Genomic DNA, 27557 nt, shown 5'->3' with positions numbered 1-27557 from the left:
TTCCTACAACTTACATTAACCTAAGTAACAGCTACTCAATATGACAATCAACCTCACTTCTGTTCACCACCAACATTGTTCACAAACTCCTACAACACACAGTTCATTTGGTAAGCCATTGCTCAAGCTGTATTCCTGAAATATACTGCCAAGCAACATTCCTCAGCTCAAAATCTGTATGTGAGTCCTTATTGTTTATAAAGAGTATGCCCTACTTTGTTGTAATTATCAGTGCCTTGGGACCAACTCCAACTATGACAAGAGTAAAAATCCACAGTTCTCCTGACTCATCTACTCTTGCCCTAAGTACACCTAAGGAGCTGTCCCATGCTACCTGGATCCCCTGGACTATGAAGGTTTCTTCTGAATTGTCCTTGTCCAAGTCATTGTGGACCCCCATTTTTTTTTCCACCAAGCCTTCTCTGCTCACTGATAGTGCTGTTTACTTAATAGACTTCCTGGTGAATGTATATTGTGTCTTGGCCACTGTATCTTTACAATATCCATTAAATAAGATACCACACACAGAGACACAGATACACACACACACACACACACACACACACACATTTCTTCCCAAAGTGAAGTATAGAGAGGTCTGTTTAATCATTGATTCAAGAGTGCTTGAGTCTAGTGAATTATGGTATTGCTCTTTATCTTTTACTGTTAACCCTTAGGCAATGAAAAATTCAAATAGGATGGTTTAATAGTGGTAGTAGGTAAAGTCAATATTTTCTTTAATATTGATTGGATGTTGTTTATGTTATAATTTCACTTATGATAATAGATTTAATCAACACAATACTACTGCAGTTTATATTTCATATACTTTTAATAGTATTATAAAAAGCTCATTAGTTCATAAACCAATATTGTATGGGGCCTCTTTCAACTTAGATAAGAAGGTAAACAAAACAGGTTGCCACAATGTATGAATCCACAAACTACTTGGGAATAATGACACATTAGTAAATAATAACTTACAGCAAAATTTTTATGGAGCCCTAGGTGCCCTTGAATGAAAGGTTTCTGACAAGTTGATCTAGAAGGCACTAATTTGCCTGAATTCTGTGAGATCAGATTTTCTCCTACATGGTCTTAAGCAACCATCTACAAAAATGTCTAAATCAAGTTAACATAACTTGGTGGAAAAAGGAAGAAATTTAGCATCAGAAATACCTGTATCTGTAAATCACATCTACTGTTTTGTAGACTTGTGGCCTTTTAATGGTCACCCAGTATCTTTAAGTCTGGCATTCTGTTTGAAGAAGAGAAAAGAAAGATTCTCTTAAAGTCTATAGATGTCAAATAAGGAATGTATGTATGTAAACTTTGTGGTATGACACCTTTATGTAAGTTATTCCACAAATGCTCAGCTGGTCTAAGACATAAGCCACTTGGCTTACTTCCTCCATTTTCCCAAGCTTCTGTTTTCCCACTTCATTCCCCATTTGGACTATGAAAGAATCAATGTCCTACTCACCCTTCCCTGATTACTGTGACTCATTAACTTCTTAGAGGAAAGATTTTCTATTTGTATAAGGTGCGTTTCTGTTTTTGTTGTGTTTTGCTTTCAACACTTAGAAAGCTGGTGATGGGGGGACTGGGAAGGTGGCTCAGTGGTAGTGTGCTTGCCTTGCATGCATGAGGCCCTGGGTTCGATTCCTCAGCACCACATAAGCAGAAAAAGCTGGAAGTGGTACTGTGGCTCAAGTGGTAGAGCGCTAGCCTTGAGCTGAAGAGCTGAGGGACAGCATCCAGGCCCAGAGTTCAGGCCCCACTACCACCAACAAAAAAAAAAAAAAAAGAAGAAGAAGAGGAAAAGAAAGAAAGAAAGAAAGAAAGAAAGAAAGAAAGAAAGAAAGAAAGAAAGAAAGAAAGAAAGAAAGAAAGAAAGAAAGAAAGAAAGAAAATCCAGCAGGTGATAGACTGAAGTAGGCTTTGACTGGCCTTGTTTGAAGTAGGGAGGTCAGATCTGGCCAGCACCACATTGGCCACATGGTGAATAGTAGGGTCTGGTATCTAGTCTTCATGCTGGGGGAAGGTGACTCCCCTGCCTCCCAGGTGATGGGTGTGCCCAGAACCCTGGAAACAGGGGCAGGCACTTGGCTGATAGGCTACTGGACCTGTCAATCCAGTTCCTGGGAGTGTCCTGTGACCCTCCCCTCCTGCCCTGACCCTATTTAGGCCTGGAGGAACATAGGCTACATTATGCCAAGCCACGGGTCTCTGTGTTCCTGTCCTGTGTCCTGTCTTCTGGCTCATCTCATTTCACCATGGTGTCCCGATTCAGCTCTCCTTTGGAGCTGAATTGGCTTGTTGGTATTGGTTTTGTTCTTTCTTTCCTCTCTGGCCTGTTTCCTAGCTGTGTTAAGTGTATTTGTGGGCTGCAGGCCTTTGTAACAACTGGCTGCCTGCAGACTGCTAACTGTGTAATAAAGACTCCAAGACTTGATCCTTAAAAATATGGCTTCTCTGATAATTTACCTTACAACAGTTTCTTAGTTCTATACTAAAATAGATGTCTCTAATTTTGACTTGTCAATTTACTAAGAGTGAATGTTCATTGAAGATATTTATAATCTTGGGGGCTCTGGGATTTATCCTGCTAGCAGAGAGAGCTTCCTCAGCAAAGGAAAAGTAAAGGAAGTCATCTCCCCCCCTCTCCCCCCCAATGCTGAGCATGTGATTTATAAAGGGACAGAATCCTCAGTAATACCAATAGCAAAGAATTAGAGCAACAACCAGGAGTGCATTTTTTTTATATTAGCAACTTAAAGATGTTTTAGTGTTTATGTTTTTTATTGATTTAATGGCACCACCTAAGGACTACTAAGGAGGTGAATTTTGTAGTGCAATTATTCATTTCTTTTCTCTAATTGGGGAGGTGAAGTAGTTTGCTTCTATACATGCTTTTATCCCACAGATGTTATAGAACACTTCGGTCTTGCTCACTTTTTCTGCATTCCTGGAATATAAACTGTACAATTTCCCTCCAGTGGAACAGAGCACAGATTAAGCACTACTAATCTGAACATCCAAAACTTGACATTCTGCTATAAAGTAGAAAATTCTTGCCCTTGAACCTTTGTTTCATGCACATTATGAAAATTATTGTAAAAAATTACATGCAGCCTATGTGTACAATATGAATTCCACTTTTAGAATTGAGATCCACCATTAAGATACCTCATTACATCTGAATATACCAAAAGATGAAAAACTCCAAAAATAAAAAACCCCTCAGCCTGCCAGATAAGGGATACTCAATATCTGTGAGCCTGAGTCTTTTTAGACTTGGGACAAATTCCTGTTACTGCAACCTCTCTGAAACTCATACATAAACATATAGAATATTGTTGATACCTATTTTATAGCAATCATGATAAATGTAATTCTTAGTACAAAAATGGGAAAGTGCAATGCTTTTTCAGTGACTAATGGGCGATTCCAGCAGAGACCAGCATCTACATGAACAATTATAAAGCAAAGTGGAAAGGAAAAACATATAAACCATTGGGATTGGGTTGAGGTTGAGGAATGTCAGCCAGGACTTATTCTAGATCTGAGTTGAACCTTGCAAGATAAGATTCCCTCCTCCAGTGAACACAGCACATACCAATTATAAGGAAGCACAAAGACCTGATAAGCCAGGCTCTGTTTGACAAACAATCTGCTGTTAGTACAGTTTAAAACCATGTTATTTGTGAGGAAGCAGCAGCATTGAGAGTAGATCTGGTATGTTGCTACCAATATATTTGTTTCATTGAATTTTTAAAGAGGTAGTAATCAGATTGATCGCTATACAGACCCATCTGTATAGAATGGACTTTGATTGCAAACTTAAGTTGGAGGGCACCATTGTGAGATATGAAGCTGAAGAGTGATGTGAGCAATTGAAAATACTGCAAAGAATGCTATGGCAGTGTGTACCCACATTAAAAACTCTGTGTTCAAAAAATTCTTCAAGAAACCTCAATTATGTCATCTCATGCAGTGAGCGGGAATGTGAAGGTGATCGAGGTGGTGGCTAAGTGGAGCATTGGAGGAGGGAGAATCTAGTCTAATGCTCAGATGTCACATCAATGATAAGGTGGGACAGCTACTAAAATGAAGATTTCAAGAAGGGGTTTTGAGAAAAAAAGATTTATCTTGTTTTATTTATACTGAGCTCCTGTGACTTGTGCCCATTCTCTAGCTTCTTAAGAGGTAAGATTGGGAGGCAAACCTGTTGGGGGGTGTGGGGATTGCAAAACCCTATTTCACAGAAAAAGATAGGTAAGGTAGCATGTGTCTGCCATCTCAGCTCCGGTAGAAACATAAATATGACAATTGCTTGGGCACAAAGCAAAACCCTCTCTGAAAAAAATAACCAGAACAAAAGAGCTAAAGACATAGCAGAAGCAGGAAGTTGAAGTTCAAACCCCAGTAGTGCCAAAACTAAATAAGCATATTAAGTAAATTAAAATTTAAAAATTAGAGTTTTAAGAATGTTTTGAGATAATCCTCTTTGAACTCTAATGGGCACTCGTAATGCTGGGATGGTAACAATAGCCCAAACTGAGATGCAAATCCAGCCATAATTGACATGCTGTGAGATTAGATGGAGTCCAACAGAGAAAATATATCAAGTTAAGTGAAAATAGAGCTGAGGAAAGAGTAGGACTAAAGACAACCATTAAACTAGGAAAATGGTAGGCTTAGTAGGGCACCTAGGCAAGAATCATGTAAGTGGCTGAAGTCAGAAAGAAGCTTTGAGACTCATGTTTTGTGGCTGTTATTGTCGTTGTGGAGACTTCAAAGGAATGAGGCACAACAAAATACACAAAAGCAAATATGGCTCTCAACAATTTGGCAACTACGAAGAAGCTGTTAGTGAGCGTAGGAGAATATCATTTTAGTGGGATACAAGGTCAGTGGTTTGCAAGCGGATACAGCATGGTGGAATAGAGCATAAAGGGTAAGGAGGTACTGGGCAGAGAAAGTTCTAGAAGGCATGGCTTTGTACTTGTGTTGATTATTTTTAGCAAGGATGCAATTTGAATACCTTCCTCTGATCACATTCCCAGACTTGACAGGCTGCCTCTAGCTATGGGATGTATCACAAGCAAAGCAGGCCCTCACACAGAGGGTAGGGCCAAGAAAGCTCATCCCTCACTCCAGCTGAAATAGTCTCTGCAGGGGTGATCAATGCACCTTTTGCTTTCTCAGCCTAAGGCAAAGTCACCTCCTGAGATGCTCCCCACCACTGCTCTTCCAGGACTTGTAAGCAGGATGCATCCTGATACCCCAAAAGGCTGGAGATCTTATCAGGTCGTATGGAAATTCACTGGGCTTGTCTGGGTGATTAGCTCTACTAACTAACCTGTTCTTGCCTCAGGCTGCCAGGTAGGGGTCAACCAACAGTTGCAGGTACATTTTTGTTACTTTTAAAATTTGAAATTTTACTGGTACCTCCAAGAAAAATGTTTTAAAAGTATTTGTTAAACTACTTCCCCTGCCGCCCATCCCCGGCTATTGGTAACTTCCCATCAAAAAAAAAAAAATTCTTATGCAGAGAGCTAACATCATTAAAAGGAAGAGATGTTTGGTAGAGTCTATTTCCACAGAATAAGAGTATACACAAATTGTGATGGTTTGGGGGTTTTGTTATTTTTTTTTTCTTACTAATTCTTAGCAAGACCAATTCTATAGTAGAAAAACATCATTACTCCACAGGAGTTTCTAACATATATTCATATATATACATATATCTGTATGTATATGTAATTTATATGCTTAATACTTGTGTGTGTGTGTGTGTGTGTGTGTGTGTGTGTTTGTGTGTGCTGGGGCTTGAACTTGGCCTGGGAACTGTCCCTGAGCTTAATTGTGTGAAGCCAGCACTCAAACACTTGAGCCACAGCCTTTTTTTTGGGGGGGGGTATTTAATTGGAGATAAAAGGCTCCCAAGCTGTCCAGACAGGACTGCCTTCGAATCTTGATCATCAGCACTCAGTCTCCTAAGTAGGTAGGATTATGGGCATGAAGCCCAGGAGCCCCAGTGCTTCATGTTTCTTCTGTTTTTATTATATTGCTAACTCAGCATTGGGCTTCCATAAAGGAAATTGCTTCTTTGGGCAACATGTTCACTTAAATGCCAGAGTTGTTTCCTCCTCTTTTTGTTCTTTCTCTCCAACATACTTGTCCTCATCGCAGCCCTGCCCACCTCCATGCAGTGAGAGCTGAGAGAAACTAAGGTCAAGAACCGGCAGGTGGCAAGTTCCTAATTTAGCCATTGTGCCTCTTTATGTCAAGGTGCCAAGTGCACAGTACAATGAGGGAGAAATAGAATGTGAAATAGCACAACCAAACACACACCTTAGCTCTGCCATTTAGTTTAACATGTGCTTTGAGAGACACTTTCACAAGTCCAAGTCCAGATGCTGTGATCTTTAAATGAGAACCATGCAGATGAAATGCCCCTAACATGGCATACATAAGGGTGGCTTGGCTATTATCATTTTTAAAGCATATAAGTTATATGAACTTTTAGAATTTACTAATATTTTAGATTGCTGTTGTGAAAACTATGACTTGTAACAATTGTGATCATTAAAAAGAAAGAAGACAAATATTCAGGAATGTGAAAAGGTTTAAAACTGTAAGACTAGACAAGGGCTTCCTTTCTGTCTCTTGCTGTTGTGCAACAATTAATCTTGAACACATCATTCAACCTCCCTGAGTCCCAGTTTGCAAGAGGGAGAATTTTCTACTTCTATAAGGTTTTGGCTGGTTTTTGTTTTTGCTTTTGTTATTTTTTTGACACTTGACTAGTGTGACACACTGATGTAGGCTGTGATGGGCTTTGTTTCTCAGTTCTATGATGCAATGGATGTCTTTAATTTTGGCTTGTCTATTTACTAAGAGTGAATGTTCATTGAAAATACTTATAATTTTAGTGGCACCAGGATTTATCCTGCTAGCAAAGCTTCCATCAGCAGAGCAAAAGTAAAGGATATTCTCTCTATGCTGAGCATATATTTATTGACAAGAAAGGAAAGAAAACACTGTAATACTGATAGCAGATTTGAGCAGCAAGCAAGAATATCTCCTTTTTATTTTCCTTGGACTTTCATTAGCAAACTAGCAATGCTTTAATGTTTAGGGCTTTAAATTAAAATCAGTGGTCAAACTAAGAACTAAGTGCCTCGTGGCTAATTAATAAATAGAGAAGATGTGGTACATATATAAAAAATGGAATACTATTCAGCCATGAAAAGAAGGAAATCGTGTCCTCTGCCACATACAGATGGCCCTGGAGATCATGTTAATTGAAATAAATACAAATACCCATGATCTTGTCCATTTTGTAAATTTAAAAAATTAAAATTTAATTTCATAGAAGAGTCCAAAGGTAGATTGCAGACACTGAAGAAGGAAAGAGAAAGAGAGTGATAGAGGGAAATTGATCAGTACATTCTCAGCTATAGTTTGATGGGACCAGGAAGTTCTGATATGCCCCTGGGTAATAATGTACTGTGTATTCCAAAAATCTAAATGGAGGGATTTTTCATAAAGAAATAATAATCAATGAAATCAATATATTTAATTTTATGTAAATTTTACATATACATGTGCACATATATTAAAAACATTACTTGGGACCACATACATATGTGCAATTTTTACATCTTTATCAACTGAATTTAATTTACAAACAAACATTTCAGTGATGATTCTGGCCTTGGAAAAGCAAAAAGATCCAATTCCTGCACCGCTAAAAGTCATTATTGGGACCACCTGCACTCATAAGACAGCCATTACTGATGATCTGGGGTAGATTTCAATTGTGACTGCCACCACAGTCTTTCTTTTGACAACTATAGCTTCATTTCTCCCTATGTGGCCATGATTTTTTCTACTTTAATTTATTTTTAATTTATTTTTATTTATTGCCAAATCCAGCTACCGTTCCTTTTACAAAAGCCAAAACAAATCAACCAAAAAAAAAACAAAAAAAAAACCTCATAAGGCTTCTTGGTCAGCATTTTGCCCTTTAGCCACCTGGATCTGGGAGAAAGGGAGAAGTGTTTAATTTTCCAGCTTCTAAGGTAAAGATAGCAAGAGTAAAATGGCTGTAGATATCATGAATAAATGTTTGCCACTTCATTAACAACTCACCGCTTACTTGAAAATCTACAAACTATAGCTAACCATACCTGTTACGGCTATGAACCGTCCTGCCCTAAGAAAATGCTATTTTCTACTTGTGTCTTGTTTGTACTTGAATATTGATTGTGGGTGACTGGACTAATTTCCTAAAGGGAATATATGAATTCCATTAATGCTAGATTTGATGCCAAGTATAGAATTATTTGTTTGTGGTTATTGTTTACCTTAGCTAAAGATACTCTCTTTGGTAGAAAATTTGTTTGTTTGCTTATTTTTTTTTTCTTTCAGTTGAGTACTGGTCTTAAACTCAAGGCATGGGCATTGTCCTTTAGCTTTTATACATGCCAGGCTAGTTCACCACCACTGAGCCATAGCTCCATTTCCAGCTTTTGGGTGATTAATTAGAGATAAGAATCTCACAGACTTTCTTGCCTGAGCTGGCTTTGAACTGCAGTCTTCAGATCACAGCCTCCTGAATAGCGAGGCTATAGGTATGATGCCCAGAGAGTAGAAAGTTTTTACATGGAATGTTATGGTTTTGAATTACCGAATCCAAACATAAGTTACTTTACAAGTAGGGAAGCAAAAGCATCTGTCATTCTTATCACTTCCTTAATCAATGGCTGCTAAACAAGTCCCCAGACATCTTAGAGTCTTCCAAAATTTTAGCATATAATATTTTTTCTTTGCCTTTTTATAAAACTCATTACATCATTAAAACCATTTATTGATATTCATTTCACCTAAGAACACTGGAGTTACATGTACATTGGGTGCTCCTTTTCACTTTTCTCAAAAGTCAATCATTTTTTTTCCCAAGCTGCTGCCCAATACTGACACAATGATTTTCTTTCCTCAATGATTTTCATGAATAGAGTGATGGCAGTGCTCAGTTCAAGGTGTATACACCATGGAGTGCATAGTTTGTGAGTACTTTAAAGTCAGTAGTACACATGGGCTCACAGTTGGCTTTCTGTGTGCTGAAATGTTAGACAGTAAATGTTAAAATGGCCTATTAGGGAAAACCACCATGACATCCCACCCTGCCCCCTTTTTGTAATGTTCACATTTTTCACTTCAAAGTTAGAAGTTCAAGGTTTTGAAGAGCAAACAGTCAGAAACATGTTATATGGAAGAAAATTCAAGAACTCTTGGTTTTACTTGCTGACTACAATCATGTCATCATAACATGATTGAAAACATTTCAGAGAAATGAGAAGAATTTGAACAAAATGCAAATGGGCCATACATATGATAAAACTGTAACAGAAGTAAAGTTTGATCATTGTCTTCAGGATATGTCTGCATTTCGTTTTTGAATTAGTTTCTTTTCTAAAAGAAAAGGAAGCAAAGTCAAAATTCAAATTACATATACAATAGTGATGTTTACTTCAAAGTAGATATCTCAAATTCAGTGTCACTATTTGGTTTTCAGGAAAATGTAGAATATAAGAGCAACCCTCATCACAAAGTAGATGCTTCCTACTGAAAAATTACACAAACTGAATTGGATTGTGTAATAACGTGAAATAAGAAATGTCAAGGGCTTCCTAGCATTCCAATTTTGGTTTCCTTTACATTGAGTTTCAAAAGAAACAAAATATGAAGAGATGAATTTCTCACATCTATTGTGATCCCCCATTTTTTCCAGGCATATTTGGGCAGAAACTAGAAGACACTGTCCGTTACGAGAAGAGATATGGGAACCGCCTGGCCCCCATGTTGGTGGAGCAGTGCGTGGATTTCATCCGGCAGAGAGGGCTAAAGGAAGAAGGTCTCTTTCGACTTCCAGGCCAGGCTAATCTTGTCAAGGAGCTCCAGGACGCCTTTGACTGTGGAGAGAAGCCATCATTTGACAGGTATATGGCAGGGTTTTACTGACCATCCTTTATACAGAAACTCAGGCTGGGCTGAAGGAAAGCAGTGATCTGGTAGCTGTTTAGAAAATGAATTATTTGACCACACGTTGGGATTATTTTTATAAATAACTGGGTAGTATTCATAGACATTGGTGATTGTTAAGTTACTATTAAGTTAAGGTTAAAAAATGTTGCATTTTAGATGTTCTTTCCTTCCATGCTTTTTTCTCCACCTTAAATCATTATTATTTGTTCTTTTTCTTTCATCATAAATGTCAATGTTTTAAAGCATAAATTGTTTTTCTACATTCCACGTTGCTCTAGTTGTTAGTCTTGCTCATTGCTTCATAACTGCTGGGTAAGCTCTTACCTTGCTCTACCTCTAATGGCAAGTTCTCAGGAATCTTACAGCCCTCACTAATAGTTTCTGCGGTCTGCCCGGGCTGCCTGCTTCTCATGTCACTACCTTCTATTTTAGCTATTTGTTGCCAAGAAACCAATTTCTGGGACTAATGACTGTTCCAGGAATCTTCAGCAAACACTGTGAACATTCTGGGGTGAAACAACAACTTTTTCAGATTTTGCTTTCTGGCAATATCCAGCAGGTATATGCTGTCTCTAAACCACTTGGTTTTGGTTGCTGTGATTTAGAGCAGCTCTGGTGTGTACAAGAGCTTCTAGCAGTGTCTAAGATGAACTAGCCAGAATAGCTAATGTCTCGTTGAGCTGCTCACTCTCTCTTTGCAGATCTGCACCTGTGCTTTTCAGAAAATTGTTAGCATTATTTTTGTGATAGCTGAGGATTCTGTATTTCCAAGTCTCTCTATATTTGTATGCTATTGATAGCAAGAGATCTCTGGGTTACTAAATTTTGAAATGCTCAGTTTTATTTCTTTTATTCTTCTATGTTCCAAATTGTATACAAAATATTGTAAGATAAATATAATTTTAGTAATATATAAATTGAATTTTAACTACATTTATACTATTAAATATTGATATATAAAGGGAGGATGATGGAAAGGTTGACTCTGACCAAGATGCATTGTGTACATAAATACACGCTAACTTAAACCTCTTTGTACAATTATTTGAAGATAACATCATTAAAAAATATATGGACAGCAGTGGCTCACACATATAATCCTACTTACTCAGGAAGCTGAGACGTTGAGACTATCTGTTCAAAGCCAGCTGTGACTAAAGTTAAACTTCATCTCCAATTAGCTAAAAAAAAGCGAGACTCAAGTTGTGCCTCAACTGATAGAGCACCAGCAGTTAACAAGTAGGCCATGCAACTGTGAGCCGCTGAGTTCAAGCCCTAGTACTAGAAAGGAAAAATAAATTGATACATTATAACTTTTATTAGAAAAAGTTCATCCAGAATGGAAGCTGCAAAAATCAATGAAGGACCAGGCTCAGATTGGCACAGTGCCACGTCCACTGAACATTATTGGGAAAAGCAAGCCACAGGCTAGCTCAGATGATAGTGGGCAGAAAAATAACTTTACTTCTTTACTCCTTGATAGAAATTAAGGCATGAATCTATAGAAATGGACAGCTTATACACAGTCATTCCTGGAGATAATCTTCTTGTCCATGCATTCACATGTAACTCTGTGTGTGTGTGTGTGTGTGTGTGTGTGTGTGTGTGTGTGTGTGTGTGTGCGTGTGTGTGTGCGTGTGTGTGTGTGTGTGTGTGTGTATGTGTACTAGACACTGTTCTAGGAGAGAGAGAGAGATGAGGTCTATCCTCTTCTGGGGTTGTATTAGTAATGGCAAGCAGATAATAAGTGGTAAATATATAAATAATTATGAAGAGTATTATAACACTAATTTACAAACATGCATTTTTCTTTTTGATGCTGATTCTTTTAAAGGAGATGGAGGTTATACCTAAATCCATGAGCAGTGAAGTAAAAAGGAGAAAGTAAATATTTGGGGTAATATAATGTGAGCTACACTGTTGGAAAAGAAAAATTGCTCAAGGGATGATGAGATTATTTTGAAAACCTTTTCCAAGTAGTGTTCTGTCCAATCCTCCTTTTCAGTTAATTGCCTGAGTTTCATATTTTACATGGTAAAACCATAATGGAATTTTAGTTTCCATATGTGTGTACAACTGCCTTGGACATTGATAAGTTCAAATTAGTTTCACCAATATGCATTTCACAAATGTGTTTATGTTTAAAATATTTCACGTAATACTTTCAGTAGACAGACTATAAGGAAGACTACAAACATTTTCACTTGTATGCACTTAAAGAATAATCTAAGAGATAAACAAATATACATATGTATATACCATATATATCTATATATAATGTATAGAACATATTGTTAATCATGGCACTACTTGAGGGTATTAAAGGGAGATGGAAGAGGAAAAGAATATGTTAAGAGGGTAAAGTATACTAAAATGTGTTACATCTGTAAATGAAGGTGACAGAATGAAGCTCACAGAAAGCTATTGACTAATAGGGGTAGGTAGGATGGAGAAAAGGAGAGTAAGCAAAATGGTCAGTATGAAGTGCAGATTGAAGTTCAGCATAAACATTGTGTGAACTATCATGGTTAAACTCCATTGAACAATTAACATGTACACTTAAAGAAAATGAGTGACAGGAATGTAAAACAAGCCCTGCCCAGGGTCTAGGTAGGAGGAGGGGGAATGGAAAGGAGGAATGGGTGGAACAACAAAGCTTGTAGAGATTGATTTGGGGAGGATGGAAGGGGCTGAGGGAGACTGATGAAGGGATGAGCCTGATCAAGATATATTGTACGCATTCATGAATGAATCAGAAGAAACCCCATTGTTAAAGTTAATTGTTATTACTGATGAGTCAGTCAACACATTTTATTCTAATAAGGTTTGCTTTTCATGGAATTAATAGAATTGAGTTTTCATTTTGATTAGCTAAAATATATTTATTGAAATGTAGAAAGAAGCCCCCAATTGTTCTTCAAAGATAATCACTGGCCATTTGCTCTGATATTAAGTATTTTATAGTGAAAATTTTCTAATAATAATTAACATGTATACATGTTTCAGTAATAACTAATGTGTATCTGGTGAAAATTTTCACCAGATTTAAATGTCATTAAAATTACATTTCAGCCTTTAACACTTTGTATAACATTTAGAATATGGAAGAAAAAGAGACGGAGAGATTAACATTTTATAATCAGTAACTAGAGATCTCTTGCTAACTAGTATATAAATATAGTAGATGTGAAGAGACTAGGAAATACAGAATATTAGAATATGGATATGTACATATATTTTAAATACTGGCATCATATCACTTTTGCATATTGGCATTGTTCCATAATGTCACATTATAAACACTCTCTCCTGTCAGTAAGTAGTAGTTTTCACAAGTCTACTCTCATCATATCAGTACATTGGGTTGTTAGGCTACTAACTTTGTTCTCACTTTTTTACATCCATTACTCCTTAGTTCAAGAACATCCATATTCATAAATCTGCCTGTGCTTTTTGAAGCTATAGATCCATTTAGGGTTTAGAAGATAATATTTCACATTTGAGTAAAAAGAAGTATTTTGTTCTACAGGAAGCAAAAAAGAAAATATGGTTATTAAAAAAAACATTTTGAAGGGGCTGGGAATGTGGCTTAGTGGTAGAGGGCTTGCCTAGCATGCATGAAGCCCTGGGTTCAATTCCCCAGCACCACATAAACAGAAAAAGCCAGAAGTGGTGCTGTGGCTCAAGTGGTACAGAACTAGCCTTGAGCAAAAGAAACTCAGGGACAGTGTCCATGCCCTGAGTTCATGCTCCAGGATTGGCAAAAAGAAAAAAAAACCACCAAAACAAACACCCACATTTTGAGTTTAAGATTGCAGGTACATACATCAATTTTCATTAAATCATGTACTTTTACTCTTTGTTAATTATATCAGATGGCATTTTCCCAGTTTTGAAGCTATAGTTTGAGACTTTGAGGTATGCATGGCTTTTATTTCTACAGCTTTGGCATTCCATAGACTCATTGACTAAAGTAAATGCCCCGAGAAAGGATGCTTTCATTCACCTGAAAGAACTGATATTGTATCAGTTCTGTCAACTATTTAAAACAAAACAAACAAAATTTTAACACGTTTATTATACTTCCCACCTATTCTTGCCTTCATTCATTATGCTTAGGAGTGGAAATAAAATATCTCATTGTCTGTTAAACACCGTGTTTTTTGAAGCAACAAAAAGAAGGAGGTGTAAAGTCAAGTTGGAAACTGAATGCTGTTTCTTCTCCAGTGTTTTGCAGATGGTGTTAGCTGTTAAAGACACATTTAGAAGCATTGGGGATGTGGGTTCAAGACTGGCTGTGTGGGTGTCACCATCATGATTAACGGCTTAGCAATAGAACAGCAATGCATTTCCAGCACAGCTTAAGTGCAAGAGCAGAGACCTCATGCAGCCCAGAATTTTACATCTTCTGCCCAGGAATCCCTTAAAGGGAAGCTGTCCGAGGTACCCCCAAAACCCAACACATACTGTGTGTATAATTCCCTAGTCTTCTTTCTTTCTTCCCTTTCATTTACACACACACACACACACACACACACACACACACACACACACACACACACACACCAAAAACCCACCAAAACAAAACAAAAAACCACCAATCAACAGATAAAACATCAAAACATATAACATATGCATTTTAATTGAATCTCCTGGCAAGCAGTATAATCTGGGCTTAATGGACATGAGTTATCAAAAGCAACCTTGAATAGGAAAAACTATCAAATATTATTTTCTATAAAACTGGATAGAAAAGTATCTTTGGATATTCCAATTGTCCAAAGTCCATTCACTTTCTCCTAACTAAAAAGTTGGAGTTGCTTAGAAATCTGCATTTTAAACAATTCTAGGATTATTCTCACATGTATGATCCTAAAACCCTAACCTAAAAAATACTGGTAGGATTTTATGCTACAAGAGTCTATTAGGCCTGCTGCACCTTAGAAAATAACCTTTTAGCTCTTTTGCCTGCAATATCAACTAGGTTAAGCAGTCTTACATGACTGTGAAAGAACCTGCTATCTGCTAAAGCTTTGGGAGTGCTTGTGAGGTACATCTAGGTTCTTTAATCCATATGAAAACTCAAGTGCTGGAGAGTACATAAGTAAACTATAGAGTGAGAGGGACTGTTTAACTCCAGTAGGCATGCAGGTAAGTGATAAAGTTATATCCAAAAAGGTGGGAAAAGCCAAGGAAACCCTGTGCCCTGAAGGCCTGGATGGTGTACTGGATATCTATTTTTTTATAAGTAAAATGGTGTGACAAGAGTTGAAAAACCACTGTCCTTCAGTAATTTTCAGCCTTCTGCCATTCAAATACTAATATCCTGGATTTGGCCATGTTCATTAAGTTTACTGCTACTTTTCTTTAAATGTGTTACTGTATTAATGTGTTACTGTGTTAAGTAGAACTTTACCTTATTATTTTGCTTATAAACTAGTACCAATGGAAATATGCAAAGCCAATATAGCAAAAAAAATTTTAAATGTAATAATATCCAAAAATGATACTGCTACTTCAGAAGGAGAGCGATGAGGATCAAGGTTTGAGGCTAGCCCAGGCAAAAAATTATTGATACATTATCTCAAAGAACAAATCTGGTGAGGCAGACCACCTGTAATGCCATCTATGTGAGAAACCAAGAGAAAAATGGAGGTCTGTGGGTCACAAGCTAAAAATGTGAGACCCTATCTGAAAATTAACTGAAGTACAAAGGTCTAGGGTAGAGCTAGACTCAAGTGATAGAGAACCTTCCTTCTGTCTAACATTCAGGTCCGGTTTTAAAAATAAAAACAAAACATCCAGTTACTAGATGTCCTTGAATACCATTGATCTCAGGACTCTTTCCCTAAGTTTCTTTGATGAAAATGGAGACTGGCAAGTGCTGATATTACCTTACTATGGCTATCCTAAATGACTGATACTTCCTCAGGAGGAGGCAGAGAATTCTGTACGTGATTTGAATGTCTCATTTATGTGACACATTATTACTGGGAGTAGCTCACATTTGGAAAATACAGTCAGATCATTGTTCAGTAGGACTGGCAAACATCATATCCTTCAACTCTTGGCTTCTTATCAAATTGGAATAGTGGTTGTCTCAGAAGGTTACATGAAATCCTCTTATAACCATAATTACTTTTGAAAAATTCATGGCTCATAGAGTAACTACCTTCTACATGTAAAATACCCACATCATTATTTACTAAATATTTTATGTGGCATAGGTTTATAAATGAGAAATTCCTCATGTTTCATTGGAATTTTCTCTCATGTGTCTGAAAACTTGCTCATCTGATTTTGGGAACAAGACCTTCATTTTCCTTTTGGTTCACTTCTGCAGAATTTGGGCTCATGTCCATTAGCATCCAACAAGGTTATGAATTAAATTGGTTACTCAAGAAGTCTCTCAAGTATTTGGCATGTACACCAGTGGGAGTTGGTCTGCTTTTCCACAAGGACACAATGTGGCAGTAAAGAGGTCAGGCTTTGATGACAGACTGGTATGGTACTAAACCCTCTACCCATTACATACCACCCACGTTAATAACTTGACACCAGCTACTTCCCATAGTCTTTTTACCCTGTATAATCCTGCAGGATTATGCATCTATTCACTTATAAACAAAATCAAGTGCGGGCATGAGGGCATACACTGTTATCTCAACGACAGGATCCAATTCAAGGACAGCTTTGGCAAGTGTGCATCTCAAAACCAAAGAACACACAAAAGGGGTGGGGGCATATCCTAAGTGGTAGAGTTCTTGCCCAGAACCTTCACACACACCAAGAGAAAAGAAAAGCACTAGGAGTTAGTCAATGATGCCATGTGAGTAGACTGGTTAGAACAGGCTCTGGCCTGGAGAAGGTACTTTTTCTTGGCATTATGATTGGGGACCTGTTTATTCCCACTGTAAGAATAATCATGCTGATGATAATGATAACTAAAACAGACATTTTATGTGATAAGGAAAAGTCATAAAAACAAAATCTATGTGAGACAGAGACTAATGCTTAGCCATAAACTCTCCAGTGTTTTAAAATTCAGGAAGCCTTCATTTCTGTTTTGAAATCTCCATAGCAATTCCTACTGAAAGAAATAAGGTACCTATAAAGTTTTATGCCCAGGAAGTATGTGTTTTTGTGTTTTATAATTCAGATTGTAAATTTTTGTTTTACAAAAGTGACTTCCTTGAAGTTATATGTTCTTGAAATAAATTTTTAAGTCATATTCTTGTTCATATGATTCACCCCTATTTCAGGGGTACAATGAGCAACGATGCTTGCTTTAAAAAGTTTACACCATCATACATCAGTTTCAGTTTTATTACCCCTAAAAGATCTCTATGCCAATTTATTATTACCCCTTATCTTTCCTCCCAAGTGTCATAGTTCAGCAACTTCCTTCTGTGTGGATTTTTCCTTTTCTGTGCATTTCATGTAACTGTAATTATTCAATATTCACTCCCATCAAGCTTCTTTGACACCATAATGCTTTAGAATTGTGTCTATATCATGGACATATTTTTTCTTTTTTATTGATGAAGAGAATTGTATTTAATAAATATTTTGTTAATCCATGCATCCGTTAGTAGGTTATTTATGTTGTTTTCTATTTGGGAAATGTTATGAAAGCTGTCTCTGTAAACATGTAGTTGTCAGTGTGCATGGACTTGTTTTCATTCATTTCTGGTTCAAAACTAAATGTGGAACTACAAGATCATATCTGTTTACTATTTGAGAAATGGATATGCCATTTCCCAAAATGGATGTACGACTTTCTATCTCCATCAGCTCCATTGGAATGTCTCACTTTTTTAGTTTGGCATTTTTAGTGCTTGTGAAATGATATTTCACTGGTGTTGAGTACCTTTTCACATGGTGTCGGAGCTATTCATAGATCCTTTGTAGAAGGCATAGGTTTTGAAATGTTTGATTATACTTTTGGATTGTTTTGAGCATTCTCAGTAAAGAAATGGTTTTAAAAATCTTTAAAGAATTAATAATATTCAAATGATACCTTTATACAGGTGAGATAAATACCAATAACTTATGGGAATGTGTCTCCATGCTTATGAGGACATCACAGTGAATCTCCATTTAAAACTGTGCTCCCTGGGAGCCGTTGTCTTATACTGGTAATCCCAGCCACTCCTATGTGGCTGGCTGAGCCCTGAAGACTAACATTAGAAGATGGTCCTAGAAGTAAATTCCAAGAGCCTCTATCTCCTACTAATTAGCAAAATGTGGGAAGTAGAGGTGTGGCTCAAGTGGTAAAGTGTCAGTCTAAAGTGAAAAAGCCAAATGAGAGTGCAAGGTTGTGAGTTCAAGTTCCAATACTCTCTCTCTTTCTCTCTCTATATATACATTTATATTTAAGATAGATTATAACACTATATAATATATTATATAATTATTCATAATTATTTAATTGTGATTATATTATATAATATATATTGTATATATAATAAAACCTACATGTAGGTTAGAATATGAACCCAGAGGTAGAGAATTTTGTGAATCCTAGTCACTTTTCATTAGTATCACTTAAAGTAATCCCTAACACAATGCAAGTATTCATTAAATATTTTTCTGAATAAATACATACAGGGAATATATTGTAAGTGTATTTGTTGAATGAAAGAATGTCAATGTTTTTGCTATCTCAAAAAGCAGAAAATTTTTGTATTCAATCTGATAGACTTTGAATTTAGGAAATTTGAAAATTATATTTCAAAGTAACTTCTAAAATTTTATTAGAATATCACTTCGTTAACAAAAGCAAAACTCCTGCCTGAGCCAGTATACAAAGTCATAACCTTATGAATGGATTTCTTATTTTTAGAAAGTCACTGGTCTAATTTAGGTCTAGTATCTTTGTTTGGTTTCTACTCCTGAAGGCTGTCATGACTACCAAAGTTAACTAGATTTTGATTTATAACCAAACAACACAGCAATTAAAAACCAAACCAAAGTAAAACAACACACAAAAAGACCTTACATATTCTCAATCAAATCTACCTTATTGCCCTTTCCTCTACTCTGACCTTTCTTTAAAAATTGCCTGTTTAATCTTGTGTGTTGGGTGTTCAAATAGTTGGAACTTGGGCTGTCAGAGGGATGAAGTCAAGGGAATCAGGATAAGTAAATGAAATGAGGAAGGGTGGGAAAATGCACTCATAATATTCAATGTACATTGAAAATGAATCTAGGAAAATTGTGGGAAAGAGAAATGGGAGAGAATGGTGGAAGTATGACACTGATCAAGATGAATTATACTCATAAACTGACATATTGAATTGAAATTCCTTTATACAACTATGTAAAGATAATTTAAAATGTCCTAAGTAGTAAATACAAGTATTAAAAACCCACACACATCTCTATGCCTGGTGACAAAGCATCACATCAAACAAGAAAGTGAGAGAATAGCAAGTAAGATTTTTTTAATAGCTCTTCACTTCCTTTTCTCCCAATTTATATAGTCAATTACTAAACTAGATGTTATCATTTAGGTCCTATAGTGAAAATATTCTAACAAATATCTGTTGAACTATTTAGAAACGGGACAAGTTTTGTAGGGACTTGCAGGTTCTGGTGTCAACTTGTTGACTCACAGATAGAGGAGAAAATCTTATTTTAGCTTCTTCTAACACCATGAGTTAGAGATTTGACAATAAAAAACAAGTTCTCTATTTTTACACCTCCTGTGGCAAGGCACACAGCTTTCTTTCTCTCCTTGTTGATTTTATTGGATAAAAATTCGTTTTCTGAAAAATGTTTTGCATCCTTTCTTGTTGTCCCAAAATCAGATTATTAAAATTGACCAGGCTTGTGAGGATTTTGGAAGATAATGGGCCATAGGGAATTAGTTGGTGTTGTAGATACATTGATAAGAAAAATATGCAAATATAGGGGCTAGGAAGTGGTAGAGTGCTTGCCTTGCATGCATAAGGCCCTGGGTTCTATTCCTCAGCACCATTTAAGCAGAAAAAGCCGGAAGTGGCACTGTGACTACAGTGGTAAAGCACTAGCCTTGAGCTGAAGAGCTGAGGGACAGCACCCAAGCCCCAGAGTTCAGGCTCCATGACTGGCCAAAAAAAAAAAAAGAAAAGAAAAATTTGCAAATATATAGATGTTTATATACATGATAAGAAAAATATGCAAATATATAGATGTTTATATACATGTCTATTTATGTAGTCTTGTTAGCTAGAAAATTTGTTAGTGATATTCATCTATGTTTTTAATTTTAAAATAGGAATTTTAAATTATGTACATAGGTTTTAAACATCCAGGAAATTTTAAAATATTTTCTCAAGTATAAATATACCATAGTGTAAGAAAATTAATATTTCTCTGGGAAATTCTTGGTTCTATAATCTGAAGTCTCTCAGAGAAAAATAGACTAATATCTTTTTGTTTGTGTTGGTGCTCATCTTGGGGCTCGAACTTGGGTCCTGGGTGCTGTCCCTAAGCTTTTTTTCTTCAAGGCTACTGCTCTACCACTTGAGCAATAACTCCACTTCTGGCTTTTATTGGTAGTAAATTGGAGATAAGAGTCTCACAGATTTTGCTGCCCATGCTGGCTTCAAACCATGGTCCTCACAGGTCAGCCTCCAGATTAGCTAGGATTCCAGGCATGAGCCTCTGGCACCCAGGTGCTGATTATCTTATGTAGTTGAATTATGTAGTTGAATTTCCTTTGTCTCTTGAAGCTTCTTATGCAGAGCTTACTAAAGGCAAAAACAATGTTAGGCCTGGCTCCTGTAATCCTAGCTACTCAGGAGACTGAGAGCTGAGGATCGTTGTTCAAAGCCAGCCTGTGCTGGAAAGTCCATGAAACTCTTATCTCCAATAAACCACCAGAAAACTGGACGTGGTGCTGTGGCTCAAGTGGTAGAGTACTTACCTTGAGTTGAAGAGCTCAGGGACAGCGCCCAGGCCCAGAGTTCAAGACCCATGACCAACAACCAACAACAACAACAACAACAAACAATGTTAGCAAGCTAAACAAACTTGTAACTAACTAAGGATAAGGATAGTACTCTCTCTTTTGATTAAACCAAATTTATTTATTTATTTTTGTTTTGAACACCGTGTAAAATTGAAATCACAACCTCAAGTCCTGGGTACAATTGAAGTGTGAGGGCTACATTGAGGAGCTCCAGCACTTACCTTTATCAGTGTGAAGACCCGAAGACAGAGTCAAGTGAACTGTATGTAAGAATGCTTTCATTGTACACTGGGAGTCAGATGCAAGAAAGAAATAAGTGCTCATGCTTCCCAGAATCTAGCTAATTATGCAATTACATTGTTCTCATAGGTTATATATCGTTTCTCACAATTCCTTTGCTTCTGAAACATGCCTGGGGAAAATGTGCAGCAAAGCATGAACTAGAATTTTTTTCACCTCTCTCAAACTGCAGTTCTATAATCCATTAAAAATTAAGCACTATGTGCAAAGTATGACCTTAACATTTCTATAAATGAGTTTCTCTTGTATCTCACTTTGAGTAGTTTCTTTATATTACTTGAAAACAGGTGATCTAAATTGATCACAATGTACCAATATTCTAAATCATTTTTTCATTCCTTAGCATTATGTGTTAAAATTTGTGAATGCAGCCAGGTGCTGGTGGCTCATGCCTGTAATCCTAGCTACTCAGGAGGCTGAGATCTGTGGATTGCAGTTCAGAGCCAGCCTGGACAGGAAAGTCTGTGAGATTCTTATCTCCAGTTAACCACTAGAAAACTGGAAGTGGCGCTGTGGCTCAAGTGGTAGAACACTCACCTTGAGCTGAAAAGCAGAGGGACAGCGCCCAGGCCCAGAGTTCAAGCACCACGACTGACAAAAAAAAAAAAAAAAAATTGTGAATGCAGAAAGCTGTGTTCAAAGACCTGTTGAAGACATTGCTGCTGCATGGACATTACTGCAGTGTGGATCTCAGCTTAGGCCTAGGAGATGCTTACTGTCACTAAAACTCTGTGGGAATTCAAAGGTTTCCATTTTCTCCTGGGATAATTATGAATACACATAAGGCAGAATCTCTAGTCCTGAGAAAGGAAAGAAGTCCCATGTACAAACCAGAGAGACTTTAAATACAGAAACCTTGCTGATTTTTTTCCAGTGCTAAATCTGACTGGATACATTTAAAACAATTCTACAAAGATGGAAGTACATATGTATGCATGTCTGTATGCAGGCATATGTATGTGGAGAAGGTTCATGTGTGTGAATGCAGTATGTACACACACAATAGAATGTCTGCTTTGCTAACATCTGCTTTGCTATCATCTCTGCTTCATTGGCTTTCAAATAATTCCTTATATCAATACTTAGCTACAATGAATACCTTGCATTGTATTCATAAACTGCTCTGTTGAATGGCAACTCCTTTGTACCATTGCATAAAGATAATAAAAGTATTTTTTAGTATGAAAGACCAAACTAAATTAAAGTGATTACCTACATGATTGACACAAATAGGATCTTAGTTTAATAGGACATATTTCGTGGCTTCATTGACTTCAGATTTTAAGTTGATGAGGAAATGTATAATACTTTAAAAATAATTCATTTCTTGATACTTTTGACAATATTGTTATCCATAGTACTAAATGCAGCATGTGTATTTAAATAGTACTTCTAAATAAATGTGGACATGACACTGGACTATCAATCTAAAGCTACTAGGCATGAAAGATACTCTCAATAGCTGTGATGATGGGCTTGATAACTGAAAACTTTAACATTTTCATTAAAATTTTATTTTGATTAACATATATTAATTGTACATATTAATGGGATTGAGTGTGATGTTCATATGATATTCAACACATAAACACAGCACACACTGATCATAAACCTTCTTCTCTACCTGCCTCGTGACCATCTCAACCCCTTTCCAACATCGAAGTCTATATTGGGGTTGACTTTTCTCAATTTCCTCATGGAAAAAGGCACATGTGACAACTGTCCTTCTGTGTCTGGATTATTTTACTAACATAATTCCCTCTAGTTCCATCCAATTTGCTCTAGGGACAGAATTACACGCTTTATGGCTGAATAACATAACATTTCAGTGTATCTAATGCTGGTGTCTATCTACCCATCAGTGGAAGACACCCGGGATGAGTCCACAGATGTTATGAACTGTGCTACAGTACACCTGCACATGCAGGGAGCTCTGGTATGGTGACTTTGTGTCTTTTGGATATCTGCCTGCCATAGGCTAGTAGGAGCATATGGTAGCACTACCACTTCAAGTTTTTAAGGATCCACCTGTTGTTTTCCATGATGGGGGTACTAATTTATATTCCTGCTAAGCAGCCTAAGAATTCCTTTGCCTCCACATCCTCACAGGTGTATTGTTTATTTTTTCTTATAATTAGCATTCTAACAGAATGGAAATATCTCATTGTAGTTTTAACAAGCATACCCATGGAAGTGATAGCAAGATTTTTTTCATATATTTGATAACTGTTTAAGAAATATTGTTCAGATTATTTGCTCACTTTAAGTGGGTTGCTTAGTTCCTATTCTCTTATTTCCCTATATATTCCGAATACCAGTCACAAGTTTGATGTACAGTATTTTCTCCCGTTTCTGTAGGTTGTTTCCCATTTGTCAAATCTTACTTTTGTTTTCTGTGCTTTTAGAGTTCTATTCTGAAAATCTTTGCCTACACTAATGTCTTGAAGTGTTTACCCTATGATTTCTTCTGTTTCAGAATTTCAGGTCTTATATTTGAAGTACTTAAAGTTCCAATTATGTTTTGTTATAGTTTTAATTGAATTTATATGTACGCACGGGGTAGTCTGTTTGAAATTGATTTTTCCTTTAAGGAACTTTTCTAAATCTTCTGTGCCAAGCTTTATAATTGCCTTAATCTTCTTAGCCTTTCCTCTTTCATCAAAACACCTTGGTGCTATCATAGAAAGGAAATCAGAATCCAATTTTATTTCTTAGTTAAACCCTATGCCTTGTTTAGACAAATTGGAAAATGTCTAAAGTGAGTCAATGCCTCACGCATAGTAGTAGGACTGAATGACCACTTTAATAACTAGTCGATGAAGTAACTGTGCATGTTCTTCTGTGTAATATATATTGATTTATATACATTAAAAATAATAGTTATATGTAGTGCATGAAAGCTATGTGCCAAGACATTTTATTATTTGTATTTGTATTTGCAGTTTAGAGAACAAACTTGTAGCATGAAGACTTTGCTGCATTTTTAATAGAAGTGAGTAATCTAAAATTGAACCTCAGCAATGTTAGTGAGATTGATTAAAGGGTTTATAGATTAGTAAGGAAATATGTCAGAATATATACATTCCATTGGCTGTTTTTTAACTTCTGAAGTGATGCCAACATAGAATTTAGTCTGAGAATCACTAGTCACAATTTGAGTAAGCCTCTCAGGAATGACAAGATTTAGGCTGTATTTAGTGTATTGATTGTTTATGATAAGGGTGATGCCATTCATCATGGAATAATGCTACAGGAGGAACACTTCTTTATTGCAAAGGGAGAATTTCTTCTTGTTCTCTGTCAGCTTTGTGTACATGAAGTTCAAGTGCATACAGAGCATTTCAATGCCATGGGAAGGTATAGTGTAGACATATATAAACTTAGTAGTCTTTGTAGAAAGGTGAGACTTAAACTCCTAGACATATACTGGGATGTTCAAGGAGTTCAGGAGAAGAGCACCTAAAGGCAAGCCAAGGAAGAGAGGCTTGGAGATACCAGTGCAAAATAGGACCCAGAAAAGGAAAAGACAAGGAAGTGCAAAGGAACAGGGAAAGAGACATCAAACTCTCTGGTGTCTCTTTTTAACATGGGCACTGATCTTGTTGTACCAGGACACCACCTTCATGATCTCTTCTAACCTTAACGCCCTCCCAGTGGCCCTGTCTCCCTGTCTGGAAATATCATCACATTAGGGAGTTAGGGCTTTCATGTATGGGTCAGGGGATGTGTGTGTGAGGGAGAGGGGGAGACTATGGTTCAGTCTATAACAGAGGTCCTGACGCAATGCTCTGCCATCAGAACGTTTCAACCAGGAGAGCTGAAGTGGACTGAGCATTTCAGTCTAATTCAGCACTTTGGAGATGAAAGTCTTTTGATTGTGTATACAATTCAGAAGTGACACGTAACTGTACAATAAGCGGAGCCATTTTAAGCAGATTCAAACTTCACTGCCAAAGAGTAAGATTGTTTAGACAGACAAATGAAAAAATCAGAACAAGAGCAGACATAAAAAACAGAAATGTTTAGCTTAGTGTAGAGCTGCTTGTACCTTTAGATTGGCTTTTCTATGTCTTGGTGAATGAACTGTCAGACAGAGTTGCTGCTGAAGGAAGGCAGTTCAGGGAAATTTGATTTTTGTGCTGTCTTAGAATGTGTTCAGTCTTATTAAGATCCCCCTGGAGTCTTGCAGATATATTATTATTATTTTCTTAATTCAAATGAGATTTTATCTCCTCATATCATTGACTGCAGAGACAGTTACAATATATTTAATAACTTCCTGTATGCATGCATTGGGAAGTCATTCTATTCTGTTAAAGTAAGGGATTGATTTTATTGCATTCTGTGCTTAACAGCCTAAGTGAAAAATTCCCATGTCTAATTTTAAGGCTTAAACATTGCAAGGGTTTTGTCTGTGTCATATTATACTTGTAATTATGGTGGCATTTGGATGTATCAGTGTGTGTAGCCATGTTTATTAGGGAAGGAAGAGTGGGGTTAGAGAATAGACAAGAGTGGATTCTTTATCCCTATTCAGATTACTAAGAGGCTTATATGGCCCATGGATTAGAAATAGCGTAGATAATTTCCAGAAAGGACAGAGAATGTTCTTAAAAATGATATCACATACTAGCAAGCACTTAACAATTAGAATGTGTAGAAATAAAGGAAAAATGAGATCTGATATAAAAAACTATTAATAACAAGTAAGCTATGAGAAGCCCAAGGGAGACAAAAGTCTATTATTAATTACTGTCCTACTTAGCAAATAGCGTGAAGCATGTACAGCATACATGCTCAGGACATATTCTGTGAGTGAGCAAAATAGCCATCCTAAATGACCAAAAGTGAACTAGGAGAATAGATCATCAGGTCAATCATAGAAAGGATCTGGTAATTTTCTACTGTTTGACAAAAAAGAAATGAATGGTCTGAATACAAGGAAACTGATTCTAAAGTGAAGTTCAAGTCCAAAAAAGATAAAAATGAAGTGCATATTCTGATCAGTTATGGGGTATTTGCACTCCTGATCCAATAGCTTTTTACCCAAGGCCTATGAGCCTATCTCTATCTGCATTTTGGCACATAATGTGCATGCTTATAATCTTAATTTTGGAACAAAGAAACTTGAGACTGCATAAACGATATGTGAGCAACTGCTACCAAGAAATATGAAAAAGTACCTCATTATCTCAAGGATCAGTGCCATGACCTGCTCAAGGACATCACCTATAGGGGTTCATAACCAAGCTGACTCATTTGACTGCAGTAAGAGTCTAGGGTGTGTAGACTGTATTGTTTCTATGAGCCATGTGAAGGACTTTTATGTTCTATTGTGCACTGATCTTTGTCACAATAAGTTATTACAATTTGGTAAGGACTGATATGCTCCTCTGAGTCAAAAATATAAAAGATCCATTCTTTGGTGAACATTGAACATTCAAGACATATTGGTATCCAATTAATTGCTCTCCATATTAAATGAATGTCATTAGGCAAAATAGTAGATTTTTTAATATCAGAGATTAGACTGGACAGCTAGATTTGGAGTGCTGCTATTTTGTAGAGAAAGAGATATTTCAGAGAAACACCCAGCTTCTCTTTGCTGGAGGTAGCCTATCAGCAGAAGGGGAAGATTGACCATGAGCCTCGTGAGGTGAATCAGCACAGAGAGAAAACATGCTGCAGTTTGTCCGGAAGTGATTGTTTTCTTCCCCTCAAAGGGAAAGGACAAAAACAAAAATGAAAATACCCTAACCATGCAGAAGTCTCTATCCTACCAAGTGGCCTATGTATAATGAATCCTAAAACCGAAAGCTGTAAAATTTAAAATTCAGCCTTTAAGAAAAAGTTGAATAATCTTGGTTAATTGAAAAAAGATACATATTTGGTTATTCTTTTTGTTTATCATTTGGATATAATTAACGGTGTGCTTATATACAATCATGCTATGCTAGAAAGCGAACATCTCTCTTCAGGAAAGGAATAAAATAGCAATCCCACTCGACCTCTCTTACCTTGATTCATAGCTCTAATATTTCTATTCTTGGAACATCACGGCAGCTTTGGTGCTAAGAAAATTGCTGGTAGGGGAAGAATGAGTTTTCAGCCTTTCATCCTTCACAACCTTCACACCAATTCCTAAATCTAATTTTGCAATTGCGCCATCTAGTGTTCAAATATTTTCAATACTGCAGCTCACAAAATGCTTCACCAGAAAGCTAGCTGATGAACAATGTGT

At 36.7% G+C, this 27557-nt stretch overlaps 1 protein-coding gene across 5 annotated transcripts in view; it reads left to right on the top strand.

Moving 5' to 3' along the window:
• Positions 1 to 27557, top strand: part of Arhgap24 (Rho GTPase activating protein 24) — a 466818-nt gene that overhangs the window by 410299 nt on the left and 28962 nt on the right. For all 5 annotated transcript variants that reach the window (XM_070012334.1, XM_070012338.1, XM_070012336.1 and 2 more), the window contains one exon: positions 9806 to 10013. In XM_070012334.1, the coding sequence (XP_069868435.1) occupies positions 9806 to 10013 (208 nt within the window). The remainder of the gene's footprint in view (positions 1 to 9805; positions 10014 to 27557) is intronic.

This window comes from Dipodomys merriami, unplaced genomic scaffold (assembly GCF_024711535.1).
Source record: "Dipodomys merriami isolate MVZ:Mamm:240054 unplaced genomic scaffold, mDipMer1.0.p SCAF_9, whole genome shotgun sequence".
Taxonomy (NCBI): Eukaryota; Metazoa; Chordata; class Mammalia; order Rodentia; family Heteromyidae; genus Dipodomys; species Dipodomys merriami.
This window is presented reverse-complemented; position numbering and strand designations above follow the sequence as displayed.